At 35.4% G+C, this 16950-nt stretch overlaps 1 protein-coding gene across 1 annotated transcript in view; it reads left to right on the top strand.

Annotated features, from left to right (window-relative positions):
* VWA8 (von Willebrand factor A domain containing 8) overlaps positions 1 to 16950 on the top strand; it is a 179006-nt gene that overhangs the window by 55009 nt on the left and 107047 nt on the right. The window contains exons 13-19 of the mRNA XM_079301747.1: positions 928 to 1088; positions 2250 to 2363; positions 9685 to 9853; positions 10178 to 10255; positions 13130 to 13245; positions 14179 to 14285; positions 16199 to 16305. Of these exons, the coding sequence (XP_079157873.1) occupies positions 928 to 1088; positions 2250 to 2363; positions 9685 to 9853; positions 10178 to 10255; positions 13130 to 13245; positions 14179 to 14285; positions 16199 to 16305 (852 nt within the window). The remainder of the gene's footprint in view (positions 1 to 927; positions 1089 to 2249; positions 2364 to 9684; positions 9854 to 10177; positions 10256 to 13129; positions 13246 to 14178; positions 14286 to 16198; positions 16306 to 16950) is intronic.

Here is a 16950-nt window from a genome sequence, read left to right as displayed (position 1 = left end):
TGAGACTTTTAATTAGATAAATGTGGAAGCACTGAAGGAACCAGACTTTGTCCTGTTATTTTAGGGCTTTTAAGGAAATGTGGAAAAAGGAAATGATTCAGGCCATATGACGTAATGTATTCTATTTTTATTCTTTGAAGTTCAAAGGGTTTATAGGTGTGAAAAAGACATATGCAAAAGCTACAATTACAATAGAAAAAATGTTTTTATCTGATTTTGTGTTGTATTCACAGCACAGCCTGAGGAAGGAATTTAGTCTTCCAGGTCACAAAATTACTATCATGTCTTTGTTTCTCTGGTGCTTACCTATTGTAATGGAACATCTACAACATGTGTGCTGGAGGATATGCTAGATTTTGTCTTTGGTTTTATTCCTTGAGCGAGCATTATTTTGTGATAGACTATATACTTTTGATATATTCTGTGTTATGAGCTTCTGTCTTACTCTGTTCCTTATTCTCTGGTGCTTCCATTGCATTTTCCTGCTGAGAGGTGGAATGTCATGCTGGTTTGTGTTCAAGATTAATGATAAAATCTTTGTTCTTTTGAGTGACTTCCATATGAAAGAAATCATTCTTGTTTGCTCCAGGTGTAAATTGCTGCCCCCTTCTGTACATGGGGCTGTACAAGTGTACAAGTTGTCTTATGCTTGTGTTTTGTTGAAGGGGCAGGGAGGAGAAAGGTTTTTGTTCTTGTTTCAAAGAGGTGATATTGGCAAGTCTAGAACTTCCAAAGACTATTTCACATTTTGTGAGTAGATTTGTGTGTGTATTTCTAATACTCTTTGGAAAAGTAATTGAAGATTTTCTGTTAATCTTCTTATATTCCTGGGAAGAACAGAATGTGGTTTTTTTAAGGGGAAAGCATGTATTCATAAATTAAGAGACTAGATGATAAATATATTCCTCTGATGGACTGATCCTGCAGGATATGACAGCCAGAGATTTGCTGCAGCAAAGGTACACTCTTCCGAATGGAGACACCGCCTGGAGACCGTCGCCGCTTGTCACCGCGGCTCTGGAAGGAAAGCTTGTTCTTCTTGACGGCATCCATCGAATCAACCCTGGCACTCTAGCTGTGCTCCAAAGGTCAGGCTCTGAGCTTGGATAAGCTGGGTGCACGTGATGTGTGTGTTGAGTACATGCCTACTGAGGCCTTCAGTTCCTGCTGGTGAATATGGCTTTGGAACTTCAGGAACACTGTAAAGATCAAGCTGAGCACTGAAGTTTCATAGAATATGTAGTGCTCATTTTTTTACTTAAGATCAGAAGCAGTCCTTAATTTTTTGTAAGCCTAAAATAATACAGGAATTTTCGGCCTGTTGTAAATATAGAGCGTAAGTCTGAATTTTGGAATGACCTAGATTTTATTCTACAATAATGAAATCTAAAAATTAGTAATATTTGTGCAACAATTTTACAATGCAGGATGCCAGAAAACATTTGAAACAGTTTGAGTGCATTCTACTTCTAAATAAGCATGTTATGTGTTACATGGCATGCTTTACATTGTTTGCAAAGATCTATTTTTAAACATTATTTCATAATTCAATAAAAATAAATTAGACTTAGCAGGACCCAGTAATAGCAAATACTATGTTAGTAATTATTTAAACTGGCAGGTCAAATTTTTATGCCATTTCATATGTCTGCATCATATACTGCCTTTTGCAAATTAAAGGACATTTTGAGCTTTAAAAAGCAGGTTGTAGCAAAAATATTTTCTTCCTTCTCTTATTTTATATATATATGTAGAAGGATGGAATAGAGTTTTATACTTGTCTGTGTGTATGCCTTTTCATCTGTTTAGTGTTCCTTTCGGATTTTTAGTTCTGACATGTGCATACATTATAGCTAATTAGCTTCTGCATATCACAAAATAAAAGCTGGGTCTGTAGGTATGTTAATCATTAAAGCCAGATGAAAGAGAGCATTTCAAGAAATAAAAGTATATTTCTTGGTACAAGCATAACAAAAAAGCAGTTTTATGCAATTTATGCACACTGGTAAGACAGATTATTTTATTTTTCATATTCTTACCTTATGGATTTAAACTAAGTTGACTGACTATGCTCTAAAACTTATATATGTTATTTTACTTCCATGCCTGGATGCATCTTGAGTTGGTATCATTTTTTTCTTTTTACTGAGGTGTATTTTAACTGAGATAGCTTTTAAAAACACCCTTAGTTGTTATACGCATTATAAAAATGAATCAAAGTCAAGATAGAGCTTATTCTTTATTTTCAGACTAATACATGACAGAGAACTGACACTCTATGATGGCACCAGATTGTTAAGGGAAGATAGATACCAAAACTTAAAAGAGGAATTGCAACTCACTGATGAGAAACTACAGGAAAGGTAAAGTATCAGCTATGTCTATAGAATGAAAGCAAAATCTTAATTTTATAATTTTTTGCCTAATAAAAAAAAAACCTGTGAAATGCTTTTCTGATTCCTTCTAATTGCTAAAAGAAAAATCTTTTAAATATTGGGTTCCTCCTGAGCTCTGTTTCTTTTTGCAGTATGGAAAAATTATATCCTGTTTAGAGTGCTTGAACTAAAAGGAAAACATTCAATATCCTTTTAGAGAAGGAGTTAGAAACTGAAGAGAAATACTGACTAGGTAAAAAAAATAGCTATATAGCTATATAGTACTTAATTTTGGGACATTTTATTAAAAGTCTTGGGAAAATGAAGCTAAATTGAGGTTATAAACTACCTTTGTCCCATGAGCTAGAAAGCTGGTATTTAATTTACAACTAATATGGGGCAGGAAATCCTAAGGATGGGTTGGGACCCATTATGCTTATTCTTTTTGTTCGTTTACTTCCACTTGTCTGCTAGAAACATTCCACAGATAGAAATGTTTTCCAGTCCTCTGAGGCCATACTTGAAACATGATCAAACACTGCTGACCGATTTTAGTTAAAGGGAGGGGTATTGTTGGTTCTGTGTCAGAACAAATGCAATCTAATATGCAGTAATATATAGGGAGCTAAACATACTGTAAAAAGGATCTATCCTCTGAAAAGACAGTTGAAATTTTACGTCAGACCTCCATGCTCATGTTTATGCTGCAGGATGTGTATGTGTCCAAGCTTTGAGGACACCCAATGGTTTTATAGCAGGGGTACATTCATGATGTGTCACATGTTTTCTCTCAATTGTCTTGCTGAATCTGATTTTTTTGTTTGACTTTCATAGGCCACCCTTTAGAAAAGCTGCTTTTCTTTTACTTCCTAGTTGTTTCCATTTTTCTGGTTCCCTTTTTGATCAAAATACAGTGGGTTTAAAAAAACAGGCAAGAACTGCCCCTACAAAACCAACAAAAAACCTCAAACTTCATTCTAAGTTTTCTTGTTGCAAATTCTATCTTATCTGCAGAGGCCATACACCAAGCTAGATGGTCATTTAACTGCATTGGTTTTATTTGCATGAAGAACTATATGTGAGGGAAGTGTTCTGTTTATCAGGATTTTAAGCACAGACTTTGAAAAGAGCAGCAAAAAAGCTCCAAGGGCCCATCTGAGATGGTGTCCCTACTGTGCATTGGACTATGTACTATGAAATACATCTGTTGTGCCAGTCTGCTCCCTGCTCTGTGTTCATGGTCTTGTCCAAGGTGCTTTCAGGCAACATGGCAGTGGCTGTACTGTTTTGCCTTGTACCCTTTAGTTCATTGCCAATATACTCCAAAAACCTGGGCAGTTCATCACACAATCATCTTCAGAACTGCCACTCCTAGCAGATCAAATCTCTCTCACAAGAATAGAGATTTACATCTGGATCCTGCACATCCTTTTTTGTTCTAACAATGGCTGTTTTGGCAGTGGGCTCCCTTTAATCTTCATTATCTGTTAGGCCATGAGCACTGTCCAAGCTGTCTTCTTTAATGATTGTTCTGCAGACCCTTCTCCTTTGTGTCACCTCTGTATCTACTTTCCTTCTTTTCAGCCTTATTGAGAAATCTTTTGGTTCAGCTGTTCACTGATAACTGCATTGTTTTGGCTACTTTGGAGGCTCCAAAAGTTGGGGGTTTTTTTTGCTTTCCTTGAAAGGCTGTCTCTCTTTCCTTCAGATTTAATGTACGGCTTTTATCTAACCACCTCAATATTTTGTTATATAATGTTTCTGAGTTGCTAAGCTCTTAATTATCTGTTTTACTGATGGTGAATTTTCATTCTGTAATCCATAAGTGAAGGGTGTCTGTTGTACTAGACAGTACCTAGTCTTAGAAACAAACAGATACCTCATTGTGTAGACATTCCTATTTAGCACCGTCTTGGATGTAGATGAAAATTCTTGCTCCTGAGTTATTTGAAATCCGTTTTGCTGAGAATCTTCATCTCCTAGGTGAAGTGTTCAATTTGCCCTTGTTTTCTGTAATGACTTACTTTGAAAAGCTAGGTTAAAGTAATGCAAAATGTGGGTTCTTTGGCTTTGGCTTTGGGCTTTTTGGCATCACTGGATGACTCCTCTGTAGAGAGGGTACTGTTCTCATCAGCCCTTGATGACTGAAGGTGTTCCAGGACCTCATCCTGGTTTTGGTGCCTTTCTTATTCTGAAAACATCACTACCTTTTAACTTAACTCCAGGATGCAGTGTCAATATTTGCTGTTTAATTCTAGGACTGTATTCATTCTTGCTACCTATCCTTTTCAGCAGTAGTTACCAGTCACTGCAAATTTCAGTACCTTCCAGTGATGCAGAATCCAACAGAATTAATCCATCAAATGATATCTGAGGTACTGACAGCTGATTTAATCACAGATTTTAATCACAACAGTGCTCACCATTTCTCCTTTGCCTGCAATATGTTGTCTTTGGAGAAGCTACATAGAGTATGTTGTAATATGAATTTATTAGCAGATTGGCTAGGCAAATTCATGCCTAAATCACAACTAGGAGATATTTTCCATATTGATGAGAGAAATCTCTCTTGCTGCATGCCAATAACTGTGACTAGTGGCCTTAGCTGGATTTCTGGAGATAAGACAGCTTTACTTATCCTGATTTGCAGGATTTGACTAAAGTAATTTCAGTGACACTTCTTTTGGCAGGCCTGTAGAATATATGGTGTCGTTCTCAGTTTTGTTATGACTGAATCTGCAATGTTTGAGTGACACATTGTTTACCTAATTTTCCAATAAGGGAATATTAATTTGCTCCTGCAGTTTTATCACCTTTAATCTTTAGTGCTTCAATAGTCAGAATACTCATATGTGTAGTAGAAGAGAAAGAAGAAACCAAGGGGTTTGCTTGGGTTTTTTAACTTAAAGGGGTAGTATTTCCGGTCACTCTGTAATCTAGAGAAATCAAATGCATCTGTGTACAAATGCAAACAGTATTATAGTAGAGAATGTGAATGTGCTTAAACCATGATGGTGTTATTAAGGTGCTGGACAAAGAGGAAAGTATGGTTTGGTTTTGACATTGTTTTCAGTTTTTGCAGATTAGAGCACTATTATTCAAAAGTTATGTTTTTGACAACATTTCAAAGTTTTATTACTTTTGTAAGAGCTAATAAAGTATATTCTGATTTTAAATTAGGTTAATTATTTTCTTTGAGTATTATGTTCACTATTTTTTCATTATATTTCTAATCAGTAGAAAAATGTGCATTTTTCTAAGAAGAGCTTCAGGCTGATGGGTACAACAGCTCTCTCAGGAGTGACGAGTGCACATAGTGCATTGCCCTTGGGACATTTTGGGATACTCCTTGGTCTGCTGAAAGCCTCTGAGCTACAAAGTAACTAGTGTGTCCACAGAATCCTTTTTCCTATGTTCTTTATTATGCCAGTTTGGCTGTGAAGTTAAGTTAGCAAATGGTCATGGAACACATTTCCTTCTCTGAGGAAACTAAGAATTCATGTTTGTGAGTTTAAGGAGAAGAAAAAAAGCTGCCCTTGAGAAAGTGACAGATGGTCTTTAAAGATATTTTACACAGAAGGAAATTGTAGCTGCTGATACCTTATTCACTTAATGATTTCATGATTCATTTCCCTGAACAAGTTCAGAGAGTAAGAGAAAGTGTATCCAAGTAGTGTGCATATCCAAGATTTCTACATAGAATTTCTTTTGTAATCATCCATTACTTCATGAAGACAGATACTGTAAAGGTAGCACACAGCCTTTACAAGTCAAGCAGCACAGTGTGTCTCAGGATGCAGTATTTAACCTGTTTGTGTGAGTATGCCCTCTCAACACACACAGAGGCTAAGTTCTTGGTGTGGTGAGCAGAAAGGCAGCTATTATAGGAAAATCTAGGAGTAGTTCAAAAACTAAAAGAAGTGTCTCATAATGCATGGGTGGTTTTAATGCCTTGCAAACAGTGAACTATTTTCCATGTGGTTAGGTTGAAAGGCAATACACAGTAGATAAGACAAATATGAAGTGTGACAGGGAGTGAATTTAACAAGCAAAATAATTGTAATTGCTTACATTTTTTAGCTTTTATTACATTTGTTGTTTAGAGGTTTGGCTTTTTTCCAGTTTAATGAAATTTAAGATAAAGTCATCTGTTAATATTAGACTGTGGTGAAGTTTAAAAGAAACAGCAAGAAAATAACAATAGGTCATTTTGGTCCTAGTGTTACAATAATTCCCAACTTACAAAATTTGATAGAAAATGAAATTTATTAAATCATGTTACAGGAAGAGATAGCCAAAAATAATTTGGTCTTACAAAATGTGGCATTAGAAATGCCGTTCTGCATTCTATTCTATTCTATTCTATTCTATTCTATTCTATTCTATTCTATTCTATTCTATTCTATTCTATTCTATTCTATTCTATTCTATTCTATTCTTTAAATGGAAAGCTTCAGTTCCTCAAAACCATGGTCAATAACAAGAAATTTTTTTCCTAAAATCGTCCTGATTAGTGTGTGTGATTTTCATTATAAGAGCAATGGTGGTAAACCTTGGCTGAAATTAAACAGTGATGTCAAAAGAAGGACAATCATTTTATTAGGAGAGTGCCTTGCTGCCTGTACGGTCAGGAAATGTTTAATAAAGAGAAGGATAGAAACTCTTTGCATGAATCAGTTAACATCAAATCTTTCCACTGTGTTTGAGGCTCATTAATTTAAAAGATGCCAAGTTTTTAACAAGACACACTTACTTCATCTTCTTCTGTAAAACCCACAAGATTTCTTGTCATGTCAAAGATTTCTTTTCTATGAAATATAGCTCCATATAGGAGCTCCTCTATATTATATTATTTTTGAGACTTAATCTGGAATTTGATGGAACAACTTTGAAGCTCTTCAGCTGAGCTGATGGAAGATGGGAGCTTACAGAGCACTGAGTAGTTTATGATATTTAATAATACACTTAGCCTGACTTTTTCAGCATTGCAAACACCACTCCAAACAGTAGGCTTTTGAAATAGCCAAATAATTCTATTCATGTTTACAGCCTGGAAGCCTACAGCAGTGATATTGTCCAAGTCTAGAGAGTACGTCATTGAATTGAACTGATATCACCAAGTTAGCTTGCCCTGACTTTGCATCTCCTCTGCTCCCTCTTATTCCCATGCTCTCTTTGACTGTCTCCACCAAGCTCTTTGAGGGCAGTAGCTAGGAGGTGATACAAAAGAAATGCAATCCCTTTACCAGGAAATGATACAAAAGAAATATGATTCCTTCACCTGAAAAGCTGACTCCTTCTTGTGTTCTCTTATGGTATTGCATAAGGGCCAGAATTTGATGGATGCTCTGAAGGAGGGTTGCTTTTTTCTTAGTAATGTTAGGGAAGGTAAGTCTGAAAGTGTATTTATCTGATCTAGGAAATGTTTTCTTCTATAATAAAGTTAGCTAATGTTCCCATACCTTCTTTTATGCTTAGTGACAGTGACATTCCCACTGGTTCTTCTTTCATGTGATGTTTTCAGACATCTATTTCTATTTTTATCAATCAGGGAGTAGCTTCCAGGCTTATGACTTACAGCTGAGAATAACTCATACCACTGCCTTTGTTTGCTTTGATACAAGGGACTGCTGTAATTGCCCTGCTGTATCACAGGTTTATTGTTGTGATGTACAGATGAGCCAACTATGCTCAGTAGTTTTGTCAATTTTTGTCTTTAGTAATTTGGATGAAAAATGACATTGTAACAGCAATACAAACTGCCTAATCAAATTTCACTTGTTTTTTTCCAAATGAACATCCTCTATTTTAATATAAAATAAAATTAATATAAAATTAGTTGATGAAAGCAGGCCCTTCTTGCACAAAATTTGACTGGTTTTTGTTATTTGATGTGTTACTCCATTGTTTCTTCTGCTTCTGGAAAACACCTCAGTTGGTCAAAACATGGTGCTAATAGCACCAAGGTCACAGGTCTGATCTCTGTATGGGTCATTCACTTAAGAGTTGGACTTGATGGTCCTTCTGGGTTGCTATTAGCTCAGCCCATTCACTGATTCTGTGTGATGCTGTGATCTTGCAGGTATGCTGATTAATGAGTACCAATGAGTGCCCAGTCAGAGGAGGTGAAAATATTACAGAGATAAGAGAGACAAAAGATAAGAAGAAGGCAAACATATCAAAATCCAAGGCAGCAGTCTTTTAGTACCCTAACATATACATCTAGAAGTTGTGTATTTAAGTTTGTAGTGCAAGTTCCTATTATCTTCAGTGGAGTCAAGACTGTTAGTTACCAAATCCTCAAGTGAGAACTGGGAAACACTGACTTAAGCTAGGAGGTCAGTTCCATAAATATTTTAAAAGCAATAATAATAAAAGTACCTTTTGCAGCCAGGAACAGTGTGTGTTTTTGTTCACAGGAAGCTGTGGAGGCAGATAGGATGAAGAAGGGAAGTTCAGAATGGTATTAGAAAAAAATTCTGGGCGAAGAGAAATTAAAGCAAATAAAGAACTATCCTATGATGTCTTTGAAGATATGGTTAGGGGGATGCTGAAAGAATATGAGAGGGACAGACTACTGTCTAGTGGCTGGACTTTTGTGCTTGGTTGATTTAAGGAGCCAGGATGGCAATTCTGGAGATCCTGTAAATCTTAATCTTCCACTGAAGAGACCTGTCTCCTCATTCTGACTAAAATGAACCAGGGGCGAAGAGATTGGTTTGGTTTTTGGAGCATAACTTTCAAGAGTGTTATGAAGTTAGACATATTAATCCACAGACCACAAAGAGCATCTGTGAGGGAATGTTCCTAAACTGTTACTAAATTCAGCTTTTCACATTATCTAGGCAAATGTTTACAGTGTCATCCTTTCTGTCAGTCTAATTCAGTAAAAAACGTTGCTCAATACTGCAGCTCTGGTTTTTCCCTGCATTGCCTATAGACCCCTGTTCTAGGTAAAGCACTTGTGAAAGTCCATGAAATGAGTGAGATGTACCCATTTCAGACATACAGCACAGTAAACTGTAGCTTAGTTGGTGATATTTGTCCATCTTGAGGCATGCAGGTCCTGTTACAGATGAAGAGACTTGTGTGCACTTTTGAGCATAAAATAAAAGTGTAAATTAAAAATTTCAAGTTGCTTTATGCATTTTGTGTCTTTTTTTTTTAAATAAAGTTGCATTGCAAGTGATCTGAATATACTATGATATGTTTCAGTACAATGATTTACCTTGTTTTCATGTATTGTAAAACTTTAATCAGATATTTATTCCTTAAGCCAGCTAATGCATTTTTAAACTCTTTTTTGCAGGTCAATCTTTCCTATCCATCCTTCTTTCAGAATAATGGTCATGGCAGAACCTCCTGTCATTGGAAGTAGTACCCAACAATGGCTGGGTCCAGAGTTTTTGACACTGTTTCTTTTTCATAATGTTCAATCTTTAAGCAAGAGTGAAGAAATTGAAGTTATTAAACAAATGGTAAGTACATTCAATACTTTAGGTGCTTACTGGCTATTTGCTACTTATAAAATATTTGCTTGCTGGATTATTTGCTACATATAAAATATATTGCTATTTCAGTATAGTATAAAGGAGCTGAATTTTGAAACTTATCAAATCAACATACCTGCTTATCTTTTAATGGCATCATTCTTATTTTAATATTAAATGCTGCTGTAATAAAAATTACTCATTCGTCATAAAGCAACTGTGCCAATTCTATGTTTACTGCTTATGTGGAACTTGGATATCTTGCTTGGATATCAGAACTTAGATACCAGATTAATACTGTTTTTCTTTCAGATTCCAAATGTACCCAGTGTTGCTGTGGAAAAGTTGTTGTCGGTAACACACAAACTTCGGGAGACAAATGATGCTACCGTGAGCCCTTTCTTATTTTTTTTTTCTCTTTGAATTTACTATCTCCTGCTGCGACTGTTTTAACAAAGGCTAGTGAAACATGCCCAGCTATAGTGTTATTTCAAAGGCTGCCTGATTGGAAAACCAGCCCAGAAAGCTATTGCTGGCAATTACTGTGCTGCATACTATAAACTACTTTGATTTATGGTGTATGTATTTGGAATCTCCATAAATTTTAGGAATTTGCACAAATCCCAGAGAATCAAGAACAGAGCACGTTGTCAGTGAGTTTAGGTATGTGGTTCACAGTGAAACATGCCTGAGGTGCCTTTTGAATGTGTATGAATACCATCACGTGTGTCCTGGTATTTTGTAGTCATCATAAAATGTAGCCAAAGCTCCAGAACTCCTAGCTGTATTGCTGCTATAGGCTATTCTATTAAAGAAGTAATGTCAAGAAAAATAAGTTCTGCTGACAAAGTGACCACAGAATTCTTTAAGAAAACATAGTTAAATCATGGTGAAAAGAAAAAGAAATTATTCCTATGGTAGCTAAAACACAGCATGCCTTTGATGTAAGTAAAATGTAAAACATTTTTAGTGGAATCCAGCAGCACCAGCTTAACTAGTACACAAATCTAATCCGTTGTCCTTAGTTTTCATGATTTTAACATGGATAATAGTTTTTATAGTTTTGCTATTTAAGAGGCTGGGAGAGGCTGTTCTGTTCTTTTGAGCTTAAAAACATAAGTATAAAATTGACTTCTAGGTACATTGTTGGGATAGCTATTAAAATTATTGAGTGAGTTTCCTACATCTAATGTATAAATGTATTGGTTTTGACATACTTGGAGACATACCATGCTTGAATAGAGCATCATAAAAATATTTTACTATGTGGATATCTGTAGAATTGTGAAATATCTAAATGAATTATGTGATCCTGAATGAGAAGTGAGTCACAGTATGGTTCGAGAGAGGATTCTTGTAGATCAGTGTTGACATGAGGCACGTTGGGGACAGCACACCTGTGCAGAGAGATTAAATGTGTGCCTTATGTACATTAGGCTATTTATAGGGTTGTCTGAGTAAATAAGTCTCTGCCAGAGATTATCCTGAAATATTAACCATTGTTTAAAGTGATTTTATTAACAATAGAATACCTGTAGGCTGTTCATTCTGTGGGCGTTGTCTGCGTCATTGTAATTGTTTGCTTGATTTACAATAGAATATGGAGACCACAATCAAGATCCTGTTGAATTAGATGCCTCAAAGATACATATTAAAAAATTGTCACTAACACAGTATTGAGTTTGCAGTTGTTCAATATAAAAAAACCCAGACAAATCAGGTAAATCAGGAGGAAATTTTTTTGACAATACTTTCAACTACCAATTGGAAATACTCAGAACTTTTCATCAATGGTCCTATCCTCTATGGATAGTAAGGATTAAAACATTTACTCTTCCCCCTTCAGGCATGGCTGAGTAGGTCTTGAAGTAACTGACATATGAAATGCCATCATTTACATTGTAGTATCCACAGTGCTGGGTTGTAAACTGATTCTTCAGAAGGTGCTTCACAATCTTCTGTCAGTGAAAGCAGAAGGAGCAGGGGTAGTAATCATTGCAGTTAGCTCAATCTGAATAATTCTTGATTATTGCTCAGAGGTATGCTAAAAATATTATTCTTTCCTTCCTCACAATTTGAGAGAAGTTTTGTGTGATTTCATAGAATTTACTTTTTTTTTTTTCAATTTATTTAAATGCCTTTTTGTCACAGTTGTTGTTTTTCAGGGGAAGAAATTGGTTTGAAGTAATTTCTCATGCTTAAAAATTAAAAAAGGGGAAAAAAGGGTCTGAAGTTCATTAAATGTTGCTTTACTCTATTTTGTCCCCTGGATTTCAAATATCAAGAATTTTTCTTCCAATTGAAACAGCATCATATATTAAGACAATTTTAATGCTGTTATAAATCTTACATAAACTTGTATAAACCCAAACAAAACATTTTGAAATGACCTAATTAAAATATTTCACTTGAACCATGCAAAACACGGTGTGACTTATCAGATCACTCTCATTGTTGTGTGTTTCCTGCTAAAATAAGGAACCTATTTGTATTAGATACCTTCATCCGGTAGATATAATTATAGAATGATTTCTTTCTCAGTCTTTGGGTCTTTCTTTAAATACATGATTGGTTGTTTTCTGGTTCTGTTTGCTTACTTTTTAAAATTTTGCTGTGTTTGTTTAAGGTCTGCCTTCCCTAGCATTGAATAATTTCTGTAAATCTTTGCTGAATCATGTCCAGTTTTAAACATTTGTTTTAACATGTAGACAACAGCAAAGGACACAGTGTTCCAGTAATGGCCTGCCCAGAAGGCGTGTGCAGAGGTGATACAATCTCCCTACTGCTGCCCAGTGTTGTCTTGTTTATATGTCTAACAATCCTGCCAGATCTTTTTGCCAGAGTATTACATGTGGAGCTCTTGTTCACTTTGTGAAGAGCAGATGAGTTTTTAGCACATTGATCCTTTCATAGTATCTAACCTGCTTTTTATTGCTGGTATTAATGTTAGGGTTTATATTGTACATAAAATTCAGTTCACAGCACATTTTTCTTCCTGTTTCTTATCAATATAAAATATCAATGATATTTTAAAGTTCATCTTTTGATGATATAATAATTTCCATGACTGTGACTTACTGCAAAAAATACAGAATTGCAAGTTTGCCTATTAAAGTGCACGAGTTGCTGTAGAAGGCACAAAACATCTATGAATCAGGAGAAAAGTTGAAGTAATTCCTTTTGGATTATGTTTTTCTCCTGACTTGTTTGTTCTAAATCCCTCACACAGATTAAACAATTAAACTACCCTGTATTTTTTGACAGGCACAGTCACTGGCCTCGTTTTTATCTACTCGACAGCTGCTGCGAATTTGTCGTCGACTGTCACAGCATCCAGATGAAAGCCTTTATGATGCTATTAATAAAGCCTGCCTTTCCAGGTAGAACTGCTAGTTTTGGTGGAAGTTGAAGAGCTTCTTGGTCAGTTGCCAACATGCAAGATAGCTTCTAATGTGTTTTAGTAAATTCTTGCTCCTTAAAAGTGGTAATTTCTTAAAAAATATTTCGGTGGTATTCTCAAACCTAGAAAGTAAGTAGAAAGAACTTGGTACACTTTTCCCATCCTTATGAAGATATGTCATTACATTATATAAACTAGGGCACCATTATCAAGCATCACTGCACAGTCTAAAAACACTCAAAGCAGAGCCATATTAATGTCTAGTTTGATCTATGCCTCATGGACACTTGGTTTCAGTTTTAAAAGCTGTATCTAGAAAAGTTGTGAGGGTTTTGTTTGCTTTGGGATTTTGTTAGTATGTTTTGATTTGGGCTTTTGTGGTTTGTGGATATGTTTTTGGGTTTTCTCATCTTTTCAAAAGAAAGCTAGTTGTTATTATCAATAGGTTTGAAAAACTGAAAAGGTCTAGTTCTTGACACCTCAGAGCTTGCTCTTTCTCTTTGGAATCTGAGATCCAAGTGAATTGAGTCATGAGAAAAGGTATTTCCACAAAGCAATTGTTTCTGTTGTGGCTCTTATTTGCAAAGGAATGAGGACATTACAAGCCACCCTACATTGCAACCCTATTGCAATATTTGATAACACTAAAGCCTTTTAAGAAGAGTAGACTGCCACAAGTGTAGTTCATTGCCTATGAAAGAAACTGAATTCCTCTCCTTGGAGATAGGTGAAATGTGGAAGGCTTTTAGTGAAAGGAATAGACATTCAGGGTTTAGAGGTGCAAGTGAATCTTCATTTTAGATTTTAAATTACAGATTACATTAGATTTAGAATTTAGATTACAGAAAATACTTATAACTTTAAAAATAAAATCTCTTAAAATACAACCTCCATATTATTCTCCTTCTTTTAGATTTTTACCAAACCTCGCCAGATCAGCTTTACATAAAAATCTGAAGGATTCTGGTATTGAAAAAGGCCCAGACGACACAGAGAAACTAGAGGGAAAAGATTACTCATGTAAGCTTCTGCTGTTTTTTTTTTTTCCTGCTCTACATGAATGTTATTCAGTTTGCTGGACATATAAAGGTGTATTAGTTATCCTCAAAATTAAGTGCAGTTTGCTTCAGTTATGTCACTGACTTTGTTCTATCAGAATGTGTTGCTGCTCACAGTACGTTGTATTGTCTACTGAATTCCCTTCTTGTGAAATTTTGTTATCCATCATGTTTAAGTTTTTCTCAGTCTATAAGATCAATGGTCTCAGTGCTTTTAGTGCTTTTTCATTTCTTTTCATCACTGATCACTAGTCCTCTGTACAGTTACAGCCTTAGTTTGATCTTAACATTTCTCTGTTCTGTTTTTTTCACCATTGCTTTTTTCTTTCCCATGTCAAAACCGCCTTTTTCTTTTGAGATTTTTGTAAAAATTTTGTGCTATCATTTGCCTTCATTCTGGCACACACTTTGTTATTCTCTTTATTCTGTTTAAATTGCTGTAGTAGTTGCATGTCACCTTTATTGAGCAGGTCTTTGTTTCTTTGACTTATCCTTATCCAACTTGTACTTATTTGCAGTAGCCTTCAGGGCTATGCGTATATTTCTACTTCTGCCATTTTCCTCACTTTTATTTTCTCATTCTTGTATGACCCCCTTCATGCTACCTTTCTATCTTTTCATATCCTCTCTCAGGCAGCATACTGTGAGCAATTTGCCATTTTCCTTTCACAATGTTTTTCCTTTTCTCTGACTCACCAGTGTTATCTCTACTCTTGTTCTTCTGTGTGTTTGTTCCCAGTTTTGAGATGTAATAGATTTCTGTATTTTTACTGTTAGATCTTTCCAGTGGTAAACACATCTTTGGTTTTAATTCATGTGGATTCTATTTTTATGAATTTATTAATTTGTGTGTGTATATAGAAGTACATATGTAGATACCAGTATATTAATGGATTTCTATTATATGCAGTATAATATGTATGTATAACTATATAAAAATATCTATGCACCCATACATATATACATATATATATGCAACCATCTATATATTATTATATCCCTTATTCACATTTTATATATATATAAAACTATGTATACAAAATAATTTGAACCAGTTATGTGATGCTATCTGCTTAATCTTTTTTTAGTCTGAATACATCCCTTGAATTTTCTGTTTTATGCCATAAAGGCAAACAGCTAAAAACAGCTGTCTAGAAATAAGGTATTTTCAGATTTATACCATGCCGCATTCAGATATTAGTAGCAAAAAGAGATTATTTTTATTGCATATGTTATTATTTACACTTATTTGTTATTTCCCTAAGTAGTGAATTTATGGTTCCTTTTATCTAAGAAATTTTTTTAATGTACTTTTTCTCTCAGAGGTGTAGTTGAGGGATATTTCAACTATGCAGTGCTGAAAGGGAGAATCAGCAGCAGCTCTGTACTTGTGTGGTGGGCATGCTCCCCCTCTCAGCTGAGCACCCACAAAGCCACTTGTCACCTCACTCCACAGTGGGACAGAGACAAGGCAACAGAAAAATGGGAGTGTGAAATCTTCTGGCTTGAGGAAATGTAGCCTTAGCAGTATTGGTGATGTTCCTGTAATACAATGAGAGTGTGAAATTAGACCAAGGAAGTGGTCACAATTTCTGATGTTTCTTATGGTCCTTTTCCTGTAAGATCACCTTTTCATCCTTTATTGTAATGCACTTCTTTACAGTTTTAAAGAGAATTCAAATTCATGATAATGAAACCTTTTGTAAATTGATGCTCTTCCAGGAGTTCACTTTCTTTAGATAGAAATAAGTTACTGCAAACCACAGCCTTGTTAAAATTTGTAAATCATTACTTGCTAATGTTGGGTATTGATTGCATGCCTGCTTCGAAGATGTTGTAAGAAATGCATTTGCTTGTTTCCTGAAAAATTACCAGGTGAAATAAAAAATGGGGTTCTGAAGATTGGGTCTGTGACCATGCCAATTTATAACCCAGATGAGAAAATGAAAGTGCCAGATGTTTTGTTTTATGAAAATGCACAAGTAAGTATAAATCTCTTGAGTTCTGACTTGCAAAAGTTCATTAAATGGGTATTAATGGGCATGCTCGTATGTGTAGCAAATAATGTACTAACTAAATTTTAAGAACGTATTTCTGAAGTAGTTTCTTTAGTCTTAAATATTTCTCATAGCTTTTGGTGGTCATTTCAGACATGCATTCATCCCCATTTGAAGAGATTATAACAATTCTGTTGAACATTTTATTTATGTTTACTGCTGCTGGACTGATCCACCCTTAGAGCTGGATTGTAGATTACATCCTGAGATTGTATTTTACAAGCCTGTTGCATATAGTTGTACCTCCCTGGGATGAGGTGATTTTGGCTAAACTCCAGGTGCCCACCAAGCCAGTCTATCGTTCCCCCTTCCCAACTGGACAGGGGAAGAGAAAATAAGCTGAAAAACTTACAGGTTGAGATAAAGCAGTTTATTAAGCAAAAGGGAAAGGTTGTGTGTGGACAAGCAAAAATTAAAACCAACAATTTAATTCTCCATTTCCCATCAGCAGTTATGTTCAGCCACTTTCCAGGAAGCAGGGTGGTGGATGCTTGGGAAGGCAAATATTGTAAATAACAAATGCCTCTATTCCTCTCCTTTTGCTAGCTTTTGTATCTGAGCTGTTGTCAT

This window comes from Erithacus rubecula (genome assembly GCF_903797595.1).
Source record: "Erithacus rubecula genome assembly, chromosome: 1".
In the NCBI taxonomy this organism is placed as follows: Eukaryota; Metazoa; Chordata; class Aves; order Passeriformes; family Muscicapidae; genus Erithacus; species Erithacus rubecula.
Note: the sequence above shows the minus strand (reverse complement) of the source record. Positions and strands in the feature narration are given on the sequence as shown.